Source organism: Rhinopithecus bieti, unplaced genomic scaffold, assembly GCF_001698545.2.
Source record: "Rhinopithecus bieti isolate Rb0 unplaced genomic scaffold, ASM169854v2 scaffold_11161, whole genome shotgun sequence".
NCBI classification, from domain to species: Eukaryota; Metazoa; Chordata; class Mammalia; order Primates; family Cercopithecidae; genus Rhinopithecus; species Rhinopithecus bieti.
Genome location: NW_016806937.1, coordinates 1018749 through 1034254, shown reverse-complemented (window position 1 = coordinate 1034254; position 15506 = coordinate 1018749). Strand labels below are relative to the sequence as shown.

At 44.7% G+C, this 15506-nt stretch overlaps 1 protein-coding gene across 6 annotated transcripts in view; it reads right to left on the bottom strand.

The window, feature by feature from the left end:
• Positions 1 to 279: 279 nt before the first annotated feature.
• Positions 280 to 15506, bottom strand: part of NUP93 (nucleoporin 93) — a 116587-nt gene continuing 101360 nt past the window's right edge. For 4 of the 6 annotated variants that reach the window (XM_017878795.1, XM_017878799.1, XM_017878800.1 and 1 more), the window contains 13 exons: positions 14236 to 14393; positions 12934 to 13099; positions 12553 to 12646; positions 11532 to 11723; positions 10690 to 10816; positions 10502 to 10574; positions 10165 to 10209; positions 8554 to 8670; positions 7418 to 7536; positions 6074 to 6191; positions 5553 to 5636; positions 3624 to 3752; positions 280 to 557 (listed from right to left, as the gene is read on the bottom strand). In XM_017878795.1, coding sequence (XP_017734284.1) covers positions 447 to 557; positions 3624 to 3752; positions 5553 to 5636; positions 6074 to 6191; positions 7418 to 7536; positions 8554 to 8670; positions 10165 to 10209; positions 10502 to 10574; positions 10690 to 10816; positions 11532 to 11723; positions 12553 to 12646; positions 12934 to 13099; positions 14236 to 14393 — 1533 coding nt within the window. In that variant the 3' untranslated portion in view covers positions 280 to 446. The remainder of the gene's footprint in view (positions 558 to 3623; positions 3753 to 5552; positions 5637 to 6073; positions 6192 to 7417; positions 7537 to 8553; positions 8671 to 10164; positions 10210 to 10501; positions 10575 to 10689; positions 10817 to 11531; positions 11724 to 12552; positions 12647 to 12933; positions 13100 to 14235; positions 14394 to 15506) is intronic. The other 2 variants (XM_017878796.1, XM_017878798.1) reach the window with 2 other exon arrangements.

Below are 15506 nucleotides of genomic sequence, written 5' to 3'. Positions count from 1 at the left end.
TCTAAGGCTGAGGTTGACTTTCACATTCAAATAAAAATGTGAAAATGAATCGTGACTCTGCTATATAGAATATTATATCTAAATAAAAGTAACTCCCAAAGGCTTTGTTTCCTGGCTCATTTTGGGTAAATTTTTAATTATTTAAGGTTAATTTAACCAAATAATGAATATCTACACAGCCTCTCATTCCCTGGCCCAAGAGCTAGTGACAGCATTTCCCATTACACAAATAAAAATGTAAACAAAATTTCAAAGGAAAAAAAAGAAAATAAAAGAATGTTGAAAAGAAATACAAATCAAAGAAATTTATTGGTGTTGACAAAAATACGTAATACAGAAACCAAAACAAAACACAACAGAAACAAAACCAGAAACCCCACCCTAGTGGGCCCATGTGCCTGATGTACTGACAGTGTGCCGACCCAGATGTCCCCAAAGCATGGCACTTAATTCATGAGGACCTCCATCTGCACCAGCCTCGCATTGGTGTCTCCAGATGTTCGGTAGGGTATCATTCCAGCAAAGGTAATCAGGGTTCGGGCTTGACTTCGGAGTTGCTGAGAGAAAAGGGAAGGAAGCAAAGGAAATTGGTTAACTTTTGAGTCAGGGCACTATTCCATGTTCTTCCATCCTCCACCCCGGGGTGTCAGGGACAGATCCCTGGTGGGTGGATGACAGTCGTACCCTCCTCTGTCGTATTCCTTCAGCATGACACAAAGTTAACAAAGCTCGTCCCCCGAGGCCCTGTTCCACAGGCATCCAAACCCATTTACTAAGCAAAAAGCAGATGGGTTTGCCAGGCAAGCCGCCTCGCCCCAACACATTTGGCTAACTTTTGACACAGCCCTGAGCTTCAGAACTGCCTGCTCCAATTTTCAGAGCCTCTCTCTCTGGCTGGTTTCTGTCCATCTGCTTTCACAGGGATCTGAGTCTCCACAGCCCCATGAAGCCCTTGTAACACCAGAGGCAAGGGCTGACTGTGCAGTCCCACGCCGGCTTTCTTCCTCCCATGCATCTTTCCTCTTCCTTCCTTTTGTTCCTCCTGTTTCTCCCTTCCTGACATACATGCTTAGCCCTTCTTTCCCCAGGCAATAGTATTTATGGAATTCCTGGATTGTTCCAGGAGGGAAAAAGGTGGCCCTACAAATTTAAACCAAATCTGGACTAGAACGGGAGAATCTACAAACACCTTTCTGGACTAGTAACAAGAATTTAAAGAAAAACTGAAGAGTCATCTACTAGGCTTACTTAAGGACCATGCCAGAAGAAAATTGAAAAGCAAATGCTTTTTACCTGATGTGTAAAACAAACCAGTGAGTGCATGTCCTTACTAATGTCCAAACAAAAAGAAATCTGACTTTGTGATAGGAATACCCATTGTATTTTCTTTAGAAGTGAATGAAAGTGCACGGGCTCTTTGAAATGAGCTCTAGGGATGTTCAAGTAAAAGGATTCACCCCCTTACTGGGCAGTATCTCACTTTAAACCATGAAACCAAGGACATCAGTGGGCTTGCAGACTTCCTGGGCACGCGACTTTTATATATAACGTTTTACTTAATCCTATTCGCCCCTACCTGTCAGAAAAAGAAAGAAAAAGGAGAGTGGTGGGCAAAAGGCAGGCAGGAGAATGATCTTCAGACATAGGACATGGCCTGCCAGGGACCAGCTCCTCTTAGTGGGCAAGCCTCCCTGAACTGTAAGTGGCACACAGGGCACCAAGAAGTATCCACCATCTCAATACTCACATTCACAAACATCACTGCACTGGGTTTCTATCATCAAAAAAGATTCCTGCCAAGTGGTAGGCACCATGAGCCCACCGGTGGCACATCTGGCATTTAGATTCCTATCTGTCCAGGGTAGGGAGAAGACCAGCAAATGCTCTGGTGCACACCTGGATGGGCTGACCACTTCAGTGGACCACTCTTGAGCACTGTTACCCACATTCCTAAAGGTGGAAATTTCCACCATCTTTCACTAAGCACAAGTTTTGTCAACAACAATGCCTGTGGGGTCACAGTGGAAAGAGCTCACAGACATCCTCAGAGGCAGAAGACAGAACAAGGCTTCTTGGCTGCCAAAACCAAGTCTGATGTTAGACACTGAGATCCTGAGAGTCTCATCAAAAATTAAGTGGAAATGTTAAAGGAAAGGTAATTTTAAAAAACACCATTGTGGGGCTGGGCACGGTGGCTCAGGCCTATAATCCTAGCACTTTGGGAGGCTGAGGTTGGGGGGATCTCTTGAGCTCAGGAGTTCGAGACCAGTCTGGGCAACATGGCAAAACTCCATCTCTATATAAAGTACAAAACTCAGCTGGGTGTGGTGGTGCACACCTGGAGTCCCAGCTACTTGGGAGGGTGAGGTGGGAGGGTGGCTTGAGCCCAAGAGGTGGAGGCTGCAGTGAGCTGAGATCATGTCACTGCATTCCAGCTTGGGTGACAGAGCCAGGCCCTGCCTCNTTCTTGGCTGCCAAAACCAAGTCTGATGTTAGACACTGAGATCCTGAGAGTCTCATCAAAAATTAAGTGGAAATGTTAAAGGAAAGGTAATTTTAAAAAACACCATTGTGGGGCTGGGCACGGTGGCTCAGGCCTATAATCCTAGCACTTTGGGAGGCTGAGGTTGGGGGGATCTCTTGAGCTCAGGAGTTCGAGACCAGTCTGGGCAACATGGCAAAACTCCATCTCTATATAAAGTACAAAACTCAGCTGGGTGTGGTGGTGCACACCTGGAGTCCCAGCTACTTGGGAGGGTGAGGTGGGAGGGTGGCTTGAGCCCAAGAGGTGGAGGCTGCAGTGAGCTGAGATCATGTCACTGCATTCCAGCTTGGGTGACAGAGCCAGGCCCTGCCTCAAAAAAAAAAAAAAAAAAAAGAAAAAAGAAAAAGAAAAGAAAGCACCATTGTACTATCCCCTTATGGTTTAATTGGGTCAAAAAATACCTTTGCTCTTTTTTTTGTAATCAGACAACATATGCTGTGAGCCCCAGGGTTCTAGCTACCTGGATTCCACTTGACCCATGCACTGCCAGAGGTCCCACAGGCAGCAGAAAGGGCACAGGTGTCAGAGACCCAGCCTCCAGACATGGCCCCTTCACCTACCTGCCACCTGAGGGCAGTTGCTTCCCGAATCCACAGCTCAGTTTCCTCAGCTGTGAGAGGGGATAAGATGCTGTCCTAGTTACCTCTCTAGGGTCACTGTGAACACCGGTGACAGGAGAAATAAGGGTTCACATTAAATTAATGTGTTGATCAAAAATAAAGTATGGTTTTAATAAAAGTGTTCACTAATGAGCTAGGACTAACAAAATAAACTTATCTTTTAAAATGTGCAGGAAGTTCTTAAGGAGTCAACTAGAAATTAGCATTCTGTGTCATCTGTTAAAAGGTAAGATTTGCAGACTTAGCACATCTTTTTATTTTTTTAAGCTTGAGAAGAGCAGCAATCCCTTTAATGTCTGATTTCCTCTGGGAGCCCCCTAACACGAGATTTATCTAGCTGCCAGGTACTAAGGAGAAAGAGCAGTTTTGGGTCATGTGGTCTCTTAATAAGAGTGCAACGGATTCCAAACCAGAAAGGTGGTGCTCAGCAATGTTTCTCGTGAATGCTGGGATCTTACAGAGTCGCGGTCCTCGATGACTCTCTGGGGCCTGGATGACGAGGATGGACTTGTCCCCTTGAGCCTCTTAAACTGTGTGAACAAGATGTTCATGGTGGCAAGAAGCACTTCTGAGAGGTTGTGCCTGATCTACACAGAAAGAAAAATGGAGTAAAGAAAAAGAACCAAGCCTTTCGGGCCAACCACAGATAGAGGGAGGGTGGGCTGCTCCAGGCGGGCCTGGTCACATCACTCCTCACCATTACCAGGTGGAGAGCCACACAGTCACCCAAAAGGAGCTGATGGCACTGAAACATCAAGTGTGAGAAAAAACCCCAAGCAATGCTGCTCAGGTCAGGTGGTTACTGTTTCTGCTCCTTTATGCTGTTTATGCTGTTTTTCCCTTAGTCAGGGGCAGCAAGCCAAAAAAAAAGCATGCTGACATCTGGTTAGCATTAGGCTTAGACTGGCCAGCAGATTGGATGCCAATACATAATTTGAATTTGAATGTCAGGAGGTACAGGTGCACATGCTACTTCTCCACAGTCCCTACCACTCCCCACTTTCTCAAACTCAGTGGGCTGTTTCCACTGGATCTGCATGGCCCTACCAGAGTCCTTGGGAGTGTCTACAAGGGCAGGCCCTGGAGTATTACTTTAATCTCTGATGCAATGAAGGATGTATTCAAGGAAAGGCTAGAAATAACAAAGGAGCAAGTGGCTAAGAGTAGAAACCACAGCAGGTATAAAGGGAAAGTCAGCAAGGGGTAAGACCTTCCGAACTGTGTGTACCACAGCAGTCAATATCCCTCTTCATGTGCAGAACTGGCCTTACTTCTTTCTCTAAAACAGAAACTTTTTTCTTTTTTGAGACAAAGTCTCCCTCAATCACCCAGGCTGGAGTGAAGTGGCGCAGTCTCAGCTTACTGCAACCTCCGCCTCCTGGGTTTAAGCGATTCTCATGCCTCCGCCTCCTGAATAGCTGGGACTACAGGCATGCACCACCATGTCCGGCTAATTGTTATATTTTTTAGTAGAGACGGGATTTTACCAAGTTGGCCAGGCTGGTCTCGAACTCCTGACCTCAGGTGATCCATCTGCCTCAGCCTCCCAAAATGTTGGGATTATAGGCGTGAGCCATCGCACCTGGCCGGAGACATTTTATAAAAGGCATCTGCTCAATGAGGAATAATTTTAAACTGAAAGACCACTAGTGACATCCCAGAGCCAGGCAGTTGGTTCTAGCATAGTGTTGAGAGCTGAGTTGAGTGTTTGTAGTTCTAGAGATGAATTTACCTGGGCCACACACTGGAATGACTGGGAGAGGTCTGGGCTGCAGCAGTCAGGGAAACCAGAATCTCTGGGGTCTGGGCATGAGAGTTCTTAGAAACTCTCCTAGAGATGCCAGTATGCAGCCCAGCTGAGCACCCTGGGCTAGATGTTGGCAATATGCTAGAAACCCGACAGACAGACAGCGGCTCTGGGGCTTATGGGGTGATAGCTTAGTCCACAGTCACTGCATTTGCTTCTTTAGACAAAACAGATCAGGGAGGGCAAGGGTGGCAGTGCATCATGATGTGTTTCATGTACCCAATGGAACTACTTAAAGATGATCAGAGTTAAGCACCAAAATACCCTCTAGTACAAATGGATAATAGAAGAATTAAATCAGACGTCACAGGATCAACCAGAAACCTGTTTCTCCCAAGAACATGTCAATCACTGAAATGACTGTATTTTCTCAATCAGGAATTCAGACAATAATCTGATGGGAATGTATGCACTCACAGAAAAGCCAGGCCAAGGTATTTGAAAGGGAACCACTCTGGAAAACTCAGTCTGGATAGTTACTGTAACTAGAACTCTTAAAGCTATTAGGTACAGGAAAAGAAAAAGCTTTTGGTGGAAGTGGGGAAAAAGGAATTCCATAACTCAGGAAGAAGGAACTTACTTCATCACTGAAATTTCTGAAGGCAGCCACTCTCTCTTCCACACTTTCCTGATTCAGGGGCACCAGCTTCAAGCGCTCAATTATCTGTTTAAAACAACCACCAGCCCCATGTAAGACAACCATCACAGTCATTTCATCTCTCTACATGTAAAGTCGCACCCTCACATACTCCAAAGGGCTTCTTCATAGAAAACACCATTCTCCCTTGTGTACACACAAAGGCTTTGATTCTAACTAGTCAACTTAATTCTTATCCTCATTTTCTGACACATTTTTTAAAATTCAGAGATTTCAAATTACTTTGAGAAATGTATCTGTTTTCAGATTAAAGGGGAAAGGAATAGGGGGATAAAAAAAAAAAGCAACACAGGAAATCCTTTTAAGTCCCAGGATTATACTTGTCCTTCATTTAACAAACATACTGGCAACAGCTCCTTTGTTTTAAGTAAATTCCATGCAGTGTTTTGAATTTTCAAGGGTGTACATTAACCTGCACTTCAAACACCTTTCCTGAAACTTACATCAAAAGCTCTATCAATATGACCACTATGATACTCGTCAAAAAAGGTGATCAAGTCCAAAAGAAGATAGAACGTGGAGTCCACAAATTTATTTGCGCTTATTCCTTGAGCCCTATACCTGAAAGACAAAAATGGGGTGGGGGGAGTGAGAGTGTATTAGGAATTTCTGTGTAATCCGTAACTGTGGGATAGCATTTAAAAAGACAGTAGGGTGTGGTTCATGCGGCTCATGCCTGTAATCTCAGCTACATGGGAGGCTGGGGCGGAAGGACTGCTTGAGGCCAGGAGTCAGAGACCAGACTAGACACACAGCGAGACCCCATCTCCACAAAATATTAAAATATTAGCCAGGTGTGGTGGTACATGCCTGTAGTTCTAGCTCCTTAGGAGGCTGAGGTGGGAGGATTGCTTGATCCCAGGAGTTCGAGGTTACAGTGAGCTATGACTGCACCACTGCACTCCACTCCAGCCTAGGTGACAGAGGGAGACCCTGTCTCAACATACAAAAAATATATAAAAAGCATCAAAACCTCTTGAGCTCTCTGGGTGAAGTTAATTAAAGAGTGTAAAATGGTGTTTATTTTGAAACAGCCAAGCACTGATAGTGGATTTGGTATGAATCCACCTACAGGTACTCCACATGGAGCGTGGTTCTCCAGCCTTGACCATCATCTCAGCATCCAATCTTCATGAAAGGTGGGAGGTCCTGACGCGCAAAAAAGTGAGTGGCCATCATTAGGGATTGTTTGCTAGGTGGAGATATCTCATTTACCAAAGAATGCTCTATTGTGTTACCCCGGGAAAGCACTCCAAACCCAGTTTTCTCTGGGTCATTTTATTAGCAATATCTATAGATAGCACAAAAAGTAATGTTGTTAGCCTCAGCCCGGGACTTAAACTAGTTAAAAGTCTGATAATTCAGTTAACTCACTGGGGATCCAGGTTGTCTGAAACACTGGCCACGACACCTCTAAGAATCTCCCCCATCCAACCATCACTAGCTTGGGTCTTGAATGCCTTTGAGAGGGCTGATGAAAGTATACAACAGTATATAGGTGAGCATAATGCCTAGAATTAAACTTCATGTGCATGATTAAAATACAGAGATGCCCTTTCATACCCATTTCTTTGGCAAAAATGTTAAGTTTGATAGTACCAAGTGCTAGTTCTGATGTGGGGACAAAGGAACTCACGCAGTACTGATGGCATGGTGAGTTAGAAGAACCACTTTGGAAAGCTGTCTGCTGTTACCTAGTAAAGCTGAACACGCATTTGGGTGGGCAAAGGTGTCCTGGCACTGGCAGTGGCACCCTCAGGGTCCCATGGAGCCAGCTCCTGGCTTACCGTTCGGCAATGGAGAGTGCCATGTTCTTCAGCCTCTCCTTGTTGGACTGCGGGGCACTGATCTGGGGGACGACAGGGCTCAGCAGTTTGTTCATCAGTTCCAGTACCTTGTCAGCATTCTGCTCAAGTTTTTAAAATTAAGGAAGCAATCAATAAAATAATCAATAAAAGGAACAACTATATAATGCCCCCTACCCACCAAAGAGAATATTCTGGGGTGATGGATGGAAATGTTTGGTATCTTGATCTGGATGGTGTTACAAAGATATATACCTATGCACAATTCGTCAAGCTGTACATATAATTATTGCACATTTTTCTACATCTTAATTATACCTCAATCAAAGCATTTTTTACCACCTCCCAGGTTCAAGTGATTCTCGTGCCTCAGCCTCCTGAGTAGCTGGGATTACAGGCATGCATCACCATGCCTGGCTAATTTTTATATTTTCAGTAGAGACGGGGTTTTGCCATGTTGGCCAGGCTAGTCTTAAACTCCTGGCCTCAAGTGATGTGCCCGCCTTGGCCTCCCAAAGTACTGGGATTACAGGTGTGAGCCCCTGCACTTGGCCTATAGCTGTTTTTTTGGTCTACTTTTCTCAGCTGATAAAGGAGAGAATGTAATCTTGTTTAGGTCATAGAATCCTTAGCAGCTACCATATGTTCTTAGTCATCATTTGTTCTTAGGTAGAAACATGTATTCTAGTCGTCTCAAAATGCCCAGCTGTGGTCTTATTTTCTTTCACTCCTTCCTGCACACTGATGTGGTCTTATTTTCTAACACTACTGTTCCCCAGTGTGTCTGTGGCTGCCAGGGTCAGCATAATGCCATTTTCAACAGTGGCTTCACCATGGAAATGTGATGGATGCTAATTCTGCTGCCAAGTGAGACAATAGTTCAATGCCTGCAGGACATCCTTTCAATATGTTGTTTGGTCAGAAAAATCTTATGGGAAGAAATACAGCTGTAAAATGGGAATTCTGTCCTGACTGGACCATTAATTGTCTAAGCACTAGAGCAAACGCCTCTACAGGGAGGGTGCTACAACAACGGCACTGTCGAAGTGGCTGCACATTTAATGCTGAAAGGCCGGCAGACCTGTGAAGTGCAGAAGAAGGAAGCGGGCACACTTTACCTTGGCAAGGTCATACAGCTTTGCTGCCTCTTCAAACAGTCCTTTATTTTCTGCCACGGAAGCAACTTTGTTGATAATAGGCTTTGTGTCACTAGTAAACTTATCTATGACTCCAGGCTGACAAGACAAATTATGGAGGGGGAGGAAGAGACAGACGGGTGCACAGAGCTATTATTTTAAACACAGAGAAGCAATTAGGACCCAAAAAATACTTCAAGTGAAATTGCTTGCCCTGGGCAATGCATGTACTTCATCAGCCAGACTCTGGCTTTCTTGAAGATATAAAGTCCTATTAAAACTATAAAAGAGACCAAGAAAACTACACATGAAAGGGCAGACTTACTAGAAGCACAGAGGAGTCAGCAGTAAGACATCTGTGCTTTCTAATTTTCCAAAATGACCCAGAGAGTCAGTGAAATCAATGATTTTAAATTTGCTGATGAGTAGGAACTACAGAGAAAAAGCAGGAGGCTTAGAGAAAATATCTGAAAGATTTTGGATTTGCTTTCTAAGACAGATGGCAAAAGGAACTCAGTGCTGAAAAAACACATGGCAAGTGGTAACAGGACATTTCTTTAAAAAAAGTCACCGTCACCACTCAACAGCAACTAAATGCTCAGGAGAGCATGAGAGAGGTCTTAGGTACCCTGGGAGAATGAAGGCAAGTGCATAATATCTCTGCCTGGCCATTCTGCTTCTCCACCGGCACTGGACTCTCAGGGCTGGACCAGGTCGAGGTGACGTGCCCTGCCACTCGGGAGGCAGGAGAGGATAAGGTCTTATCTATGTTTCCAGCTTTGTCAACTCACACACACTGGGAGCCTCCTGGCCCCAGTACAGCCTGTTAAAGAAGAAACTATGTAAAGCACTCAGTACCATGCCTGGTGATTGTCATCGCCCAATAGCCAAGGCCACTGTCATCAGCACTGTCACTTGCCTTTCTTCTGAGGCAGATGCTGTGAGCAGTGTGAGCTCATCATCTACAGATTGCTGGGTCCAAACCACTCATTTTTACAAATGAGAAAAGTCAGTCCCTGAGGGGGCAAGTGACTTTCCAAAGGCCACAGGGAGATTCAGGGCCAGGACTGGTCTCTGACAACAGGATCTCTGACCCTCCTGCCATGACAACCAATGGGCATAGTGAGTCCTGAAATCCCTCAAGCCTTCCAGGAGTATTTCCAGGGTCACTGTGGAGTTCAAAGCCCTTGGAAACTGCATTTTGAAGGAGGTCAAGTGCACGTCTAACTTTTCCATCTTGGGAGAATGGGTGCAGTAATCAATTTCTTTTTCTTGCATGTTTTCTGAGCCAAGAATGGCAGAAATGTATAGCATTCTCAGCTCAAAAAATGACAGGCATGAACAAATGAATATTCTGAACATAATAAAAAAGCTTTGTAATCACAAATTAACATATTTTAAGGAGATATAAAGTGTGTGTAAAACCAAGGTCATCGTCTGGGCCCATAATTTTCATTCCATTTTTTAAATTAAGCAACTCTGTTCAGATTTGCATCTTTAGTACCTTGAATCTTAAAATCTAAGTGTATTCTTTTGATATTTATAAATCCCCAACAGCTAACAAACATTTCTCTAAGGATGCATTTAACTCACCTTTCTACTTCCGTCATTCTCTAGTTTCCCAAGAATCATATCGAACTGTGGAAGGAAAAAGGTTTACTCAAATTATTGGACAAAGATATAAACATAATCCGTAAGTCTTTAGAGAAAAAAGAGAGGAATCAAATGGGATGAATGGGATAAGTCTCACGCAAACTAAAAATCAGTGTGACTGAAATAAATATTTTCATTGTTAGAAACCAAAGAAACTCTAAAAACTCCCTAGGCCTTATCCACCACAACCATATTGAAGTAAACATGCAGTACGGAATGAACACGGGAACATGCACACTGAAAACCATGGGGAGGAGAGAAAAGGAAACCCACTCACCTCTCGGCTTTCAATCACAAGCTCACTCACACAGCGCAGAAACATGTTTTCTCCTTGACTATCTTTCTCATCCCTGTAAGGGAAAAAAACAACTCAGTTTCTAGTCTGGACATGAGGTCTCTAACAGTCATTCTCAGAATGGCAGAAATCGAAACTAGCTGAAGTAAATGGTCAAAAGCAAACGTTACCTGAGGAAATAGAAGTACTGGAGGGCCTCCCTTGGGTCCGTGGACTCAAACTTCCGGGTGTACAGCATGAGGAGCCGCACAAAGTTCAGCCGCCGCATGCAAGGAGGGTCACCAGGCTCGTGGCTGACTGCATCGTGGGGGTTAGAATGGGTCACAACCACACTGCTCCTCTGACCCTTGCAACCCAGAAACTATGGAAGCTGAATCCACAGACCCAGCAGCATCTACTCCTGCAGCCCAGTCAATGTTTGCCAATATAAGCTTTGGCCAGTCCCTTTTACCACCCTATCTTCAATTTGTCCCCAGGCCCAGTGTGGAGAAAACAGCACTTTGCCGTAAATTACTAATATGTTGGTCTCTGAATGAAAAGATAATCCAACTGACCATTATGGCACATGCTCTGGGATGACTTTGCTACACCAATAAGGAACCCGCAGCCATTCATCCACATTTACTTCCTCTCTCTCCCCTGACTCTCATCCTAGTCTGGTATGCATATGCCTGACTGGGGTTTCCAATGTCATTAAAGCCAGGGCCCTAATGGGAATCAGACCCATAACTCTAGGGGCTGCTTCTTCACCATTTTCCAGGCAATCAGACTGGCCACAAAGCTAGCACTTTGAACAGAACTTTATATACTTAACTTCCAAGGGAATACTAATGCTGGCGGGGGGAAGCAAGAACCCTAACACTAATCATCTAAAAAGCTCAACTGTCCACATGCTCTAAAATGACTGGTACCCTTTGCTCAAATCCTTATTGGTTGTGGTTTTGTGGCCACCGTCGCCCAAAGAGGGACATGCTGTGGTTACGTTACTGTCAACCCAATGCCAAATACTCACGGAGCTGAGCACTCTGTCCGGAGGACTTTAAAAGCAACTTCAGCTCAAACAGCACCAGTGCTACATGGACAGCATGGCAGCGCAGCCGCTCCATGCGGAAAAGAAAGGCAATTGCTGCTTCAAACTGCGCTGTCAGGAACAGGACTTGGAAGTAGAGGAAGGGTTGCTGGTTCACTGTAAAGTGGGACTCACCTGGGAGAGAGGAGAGGAGAGGAGATAAAACCAACTCAGAAAGAAGGTGCTCACTGGTGGCCCAACCCCCAGGCAGCAGCCTGTGAGCCCACAGGACTAGGTGGGCAGGAAGAAAGCACCAGCATGAGCCTGAGTTGATCAAGGCGGCCCTGAATACACTAAGCTGCCATGTGAAATGTGACCTGGCTCCTCCATCTTCTCTAGACCTCAAAACATTACTGGAAATTTGACTGTGCTGTAAAACTCCAACTGCTTGCATTAGGTGGGAGAGAAACAGAGTTAAGGATCTTAAAATGGACCACAGAGAGTGTCCATCTCCTTTACCCTGTTAAGTCACTCAAGGAAAGAAATGAAGATTTCAAAGGAGTTTCAGTTTACTCATAGTCACAGAAATTGGAATGCAACAACTGGTAACCATTATTTGGAATCTTCTTTTCTTCTCAGTTTTTAAAAAATAGGGGGGAAGAAAGAAGAAAGGCTATTTCTGTCTCTCTCCTTTGTGCTCAGATCTAGTGACTGGTAAGACCTAACTAGGAAGCAACAGCTAAGTCTTCTTTGTCTCTCCCTGAGCATATGTCTACTAGAATAGTTCAAAGAATTAGAGAAAAGAGATTATTGTGTATGACCATATAAGTTTTATGCATTACTTAAGGCCACATGCTCTTTATTTGAATTTGGAATGGTAGTTTTGCTGTTTTGCCTTGACAATCTATAGGAGTTTTGAAAGACAGACAAAAGTTCAGAGATGAAAAATTTTCCCAGAGGAAAACTGAGGTAGTCACCTTAAGCAGACAAGAGAAGGGAAAGATGGTTATGTCCAGGATCTTACCGTAGTCTTCCAACAACTGTTTCTGGAACTGTGAGAGAGTCAGCCTGTCTTGTGGGGAGCTGGTGCCATCGTCGTCAAAACACACTTGGTTCAACTAAATCCCCAAGAGAAACACATGCATTAGTACAAACTACACCGTGAGCCACACGCACAGAGTTGTAGCTGTTCAGCAGCCATGCTCAATGATGTCAGCTGGAAGCTGTGTTCAAGGCTATGGTTATGAGCTGGGAATTACCCAATAAAAAATGGGGACAGGAGACGAGGAACCCGCTGGTCCTGATCACCTTACTGGCATCATACATTACGCAGGTAAAATCTTTCTGGGGACATGAGCACAGAAAAGGGGTAAAGCCCTGTGTGGGCAGAGGAAACCGTGCCTACCTTCAGCCACAGGTAATCCTCAGTTTTGTCTGCCACTTCACTCTGGTTGTCAGTGACGTCACATCTGCCAATGATACAGTACACGGCCCGCTTGTAGGGATCTGTATTGTTCCTGAGGGCCCTGCGGTAATGCAGCCGGAGCTTGTTTTCTGTAGCTGGGGACAATCTACAGACATAAAGGAACAGACAGATACACACTCAATAAAGATCCTCAAGTGCATCTGAAAGCGTCCCAAGTCCCAAACACATAACAGCAGGGAAGCCTTCCTTCATCGGGGTAAGAGAGACTGTCTTTGCCCTATCCCCTCCCCTCGGCACCATCACTTTAACCTGACTTGCAACTACCAGCACCTGCATCTATTGACCTGCCAGTTTTCTATTTGCTAAGGCCTTCATGGACAGGTCAGAAATGCCAGGGAATTAGAACACCATTCCACACCCCAGCAGCACTCAAGCAGTGACGGACAGGAGTGAATCCTTCCCTTAACTGCCTTAGCTCCTCTGTGGCCTCCACACTCCCTTATTCATGTGAGATCACCTCCTAAAAAAACAACTTGCACTCAAATCTCCTTCTGGGGGAACCTTAAGACATTAACCCTACTTTAAATTCTAATATGAGCAAGACAGGGGCTTGTGGTTTGAGGCAATCTCTTGACACGACATTATTAAGGCTGCCAAGAAAAGTATCCTAGTTTTTCACAAGTACAACTACAGTAACCACCATTTCTTCTACATACATGTACATATATATAATAACCTCAGTTTGAGTATGAACTTAAGTCCAATTACATTAGCAAAATCCAAGGAAAATTAATGCTTAGCAGTTCCTTAATGCAAGAGAACGTAAAGACTTAATGAATTAATGATTATATTTCAATTTTACTAACTTCTAATTCTAGCCTTTAAGCTACGAAGTACATGACAACATATTTCCATACTGGAAGCACTAAGTGTTAACAAATGCAACTTTTAAAAAGTCCCATTTTATACAGCATCCTTGATGTGCCTTAGATTTACAGAATAACTCACATCATGCTCCTGAGCCAGCCCCTCCCTTGTAGGAACAGGAAAATTCCCAAACACAGATGCATGCATGCCTAGACATCAGGGTCAGAATGGGGCATTCTTCTAATCCTTTCACTCTTTATTCCAAAGAAAGTTCTATTTGCTTTCAAAACCTCCTTTTTCCCCCAAGCAGAAACTTGTTTTGGACCCATCCAGGGAAAAGAGAATAACGACAGTGAAGGTCACCCCTTTGATTCTGCACGGCTACCACTGGGCGTGCCACCTCATTCACCATACCTTCTGTCCTTGCTGTTCATGTACTCCTGGAACCAGGTTTTAAACTCTCCCAGCTGGTGCTGGGCTCGATTAACTACCTGTGAAGCGGCAAGCAGGTCTCCACAGCGCATGCAGTAGTAAATTAGTGCCCACACAGGATGGCCTTCCACCTCTCCATCCTAAAAGAGGAACAGTAAGTGCTCAAAATAAACAAGAAAAAGCTGAGCTGACTGCTTTCATATGTGCTAAAACCAAGCTAAGCCCCTCTCCTTAAAATAAGTCACTTAATCTTTATAACAGCTCCCTGCGGTGAGAACCATCAACAGCCTTTTCCTCCCTGTTTTACAAACAAGGAAACTGAGGCATGGAAGCGTTAAGTCATCTGTCCAAGTAAGCTGTTAAGTAACAATATGGCTCCAGAGCTTTTCCTCTGAAGCGCTATGTACCCCACCTGATCCAAAGTCACCCTGTGGTTTTTCCATGGAATCCCGGGGCCCACAGTAACTGGGTGATGTTCTTTTGTGATAACATATACACATGCACTCCTACAACCCCCACAAAGCAAGGGCTAAAGATGTCACTGACCAGTAAGAGACTACCCTTATAGTACTCAAGTTTATAAAACGTCATAAACATTTTACTCAGTATCTTGGTGCCAGGTACTGCTGGGCACTGGGGGATCTGAGAGTCAGCTCTGTTCCCACTCTCCGAATACTACAGCTTATTTATCCCAAGTCTGGTTTTGCCATTTGTCTGCACAGCGGCCTGCACTTACGTTTCTCTCTTTGCTTTTCTTCAACTCCTCCAGAAGTAGGCCTCAGGCCTCCTTTCTTGGCACTTCCACCCTTCCCTCAGCAGGACTCTTTCTAAAACCCAGATCTGAACTTGCCCACTTAAACCCCTTCGAGTTGTTTAAGTCTAAAGTGCTGGGCCTGGTACTTAAGGCCTTCACTAGTAGGCCCCAAGCTTGCCAAGCCCTACTGTGCACCCAGTCCTCCAGATACTCTCTCCTGCCTCCATGCATCTGTGCATGTGTTACCTCCTCCTGGTACACTCTTTTCCAAAACTTCAGGTTGGTGAACTCCTATTCTTTAAGAGCAAGTGAGAATCTCACCTTCTTTATGCAGCTAATCTCCTCTGTATCCTGCCACCCTTTGCATAAGGCTCCAGTTTAGCTCTTTGCATTAATGTATGATAATCTCCCCAACTGGACCATGAGCTGAGAAGAGACCACATCCTAAAAACTACATTCAACTCCATTCTTCCAGCTGTTTTAGTCAAAAATCTCAGAA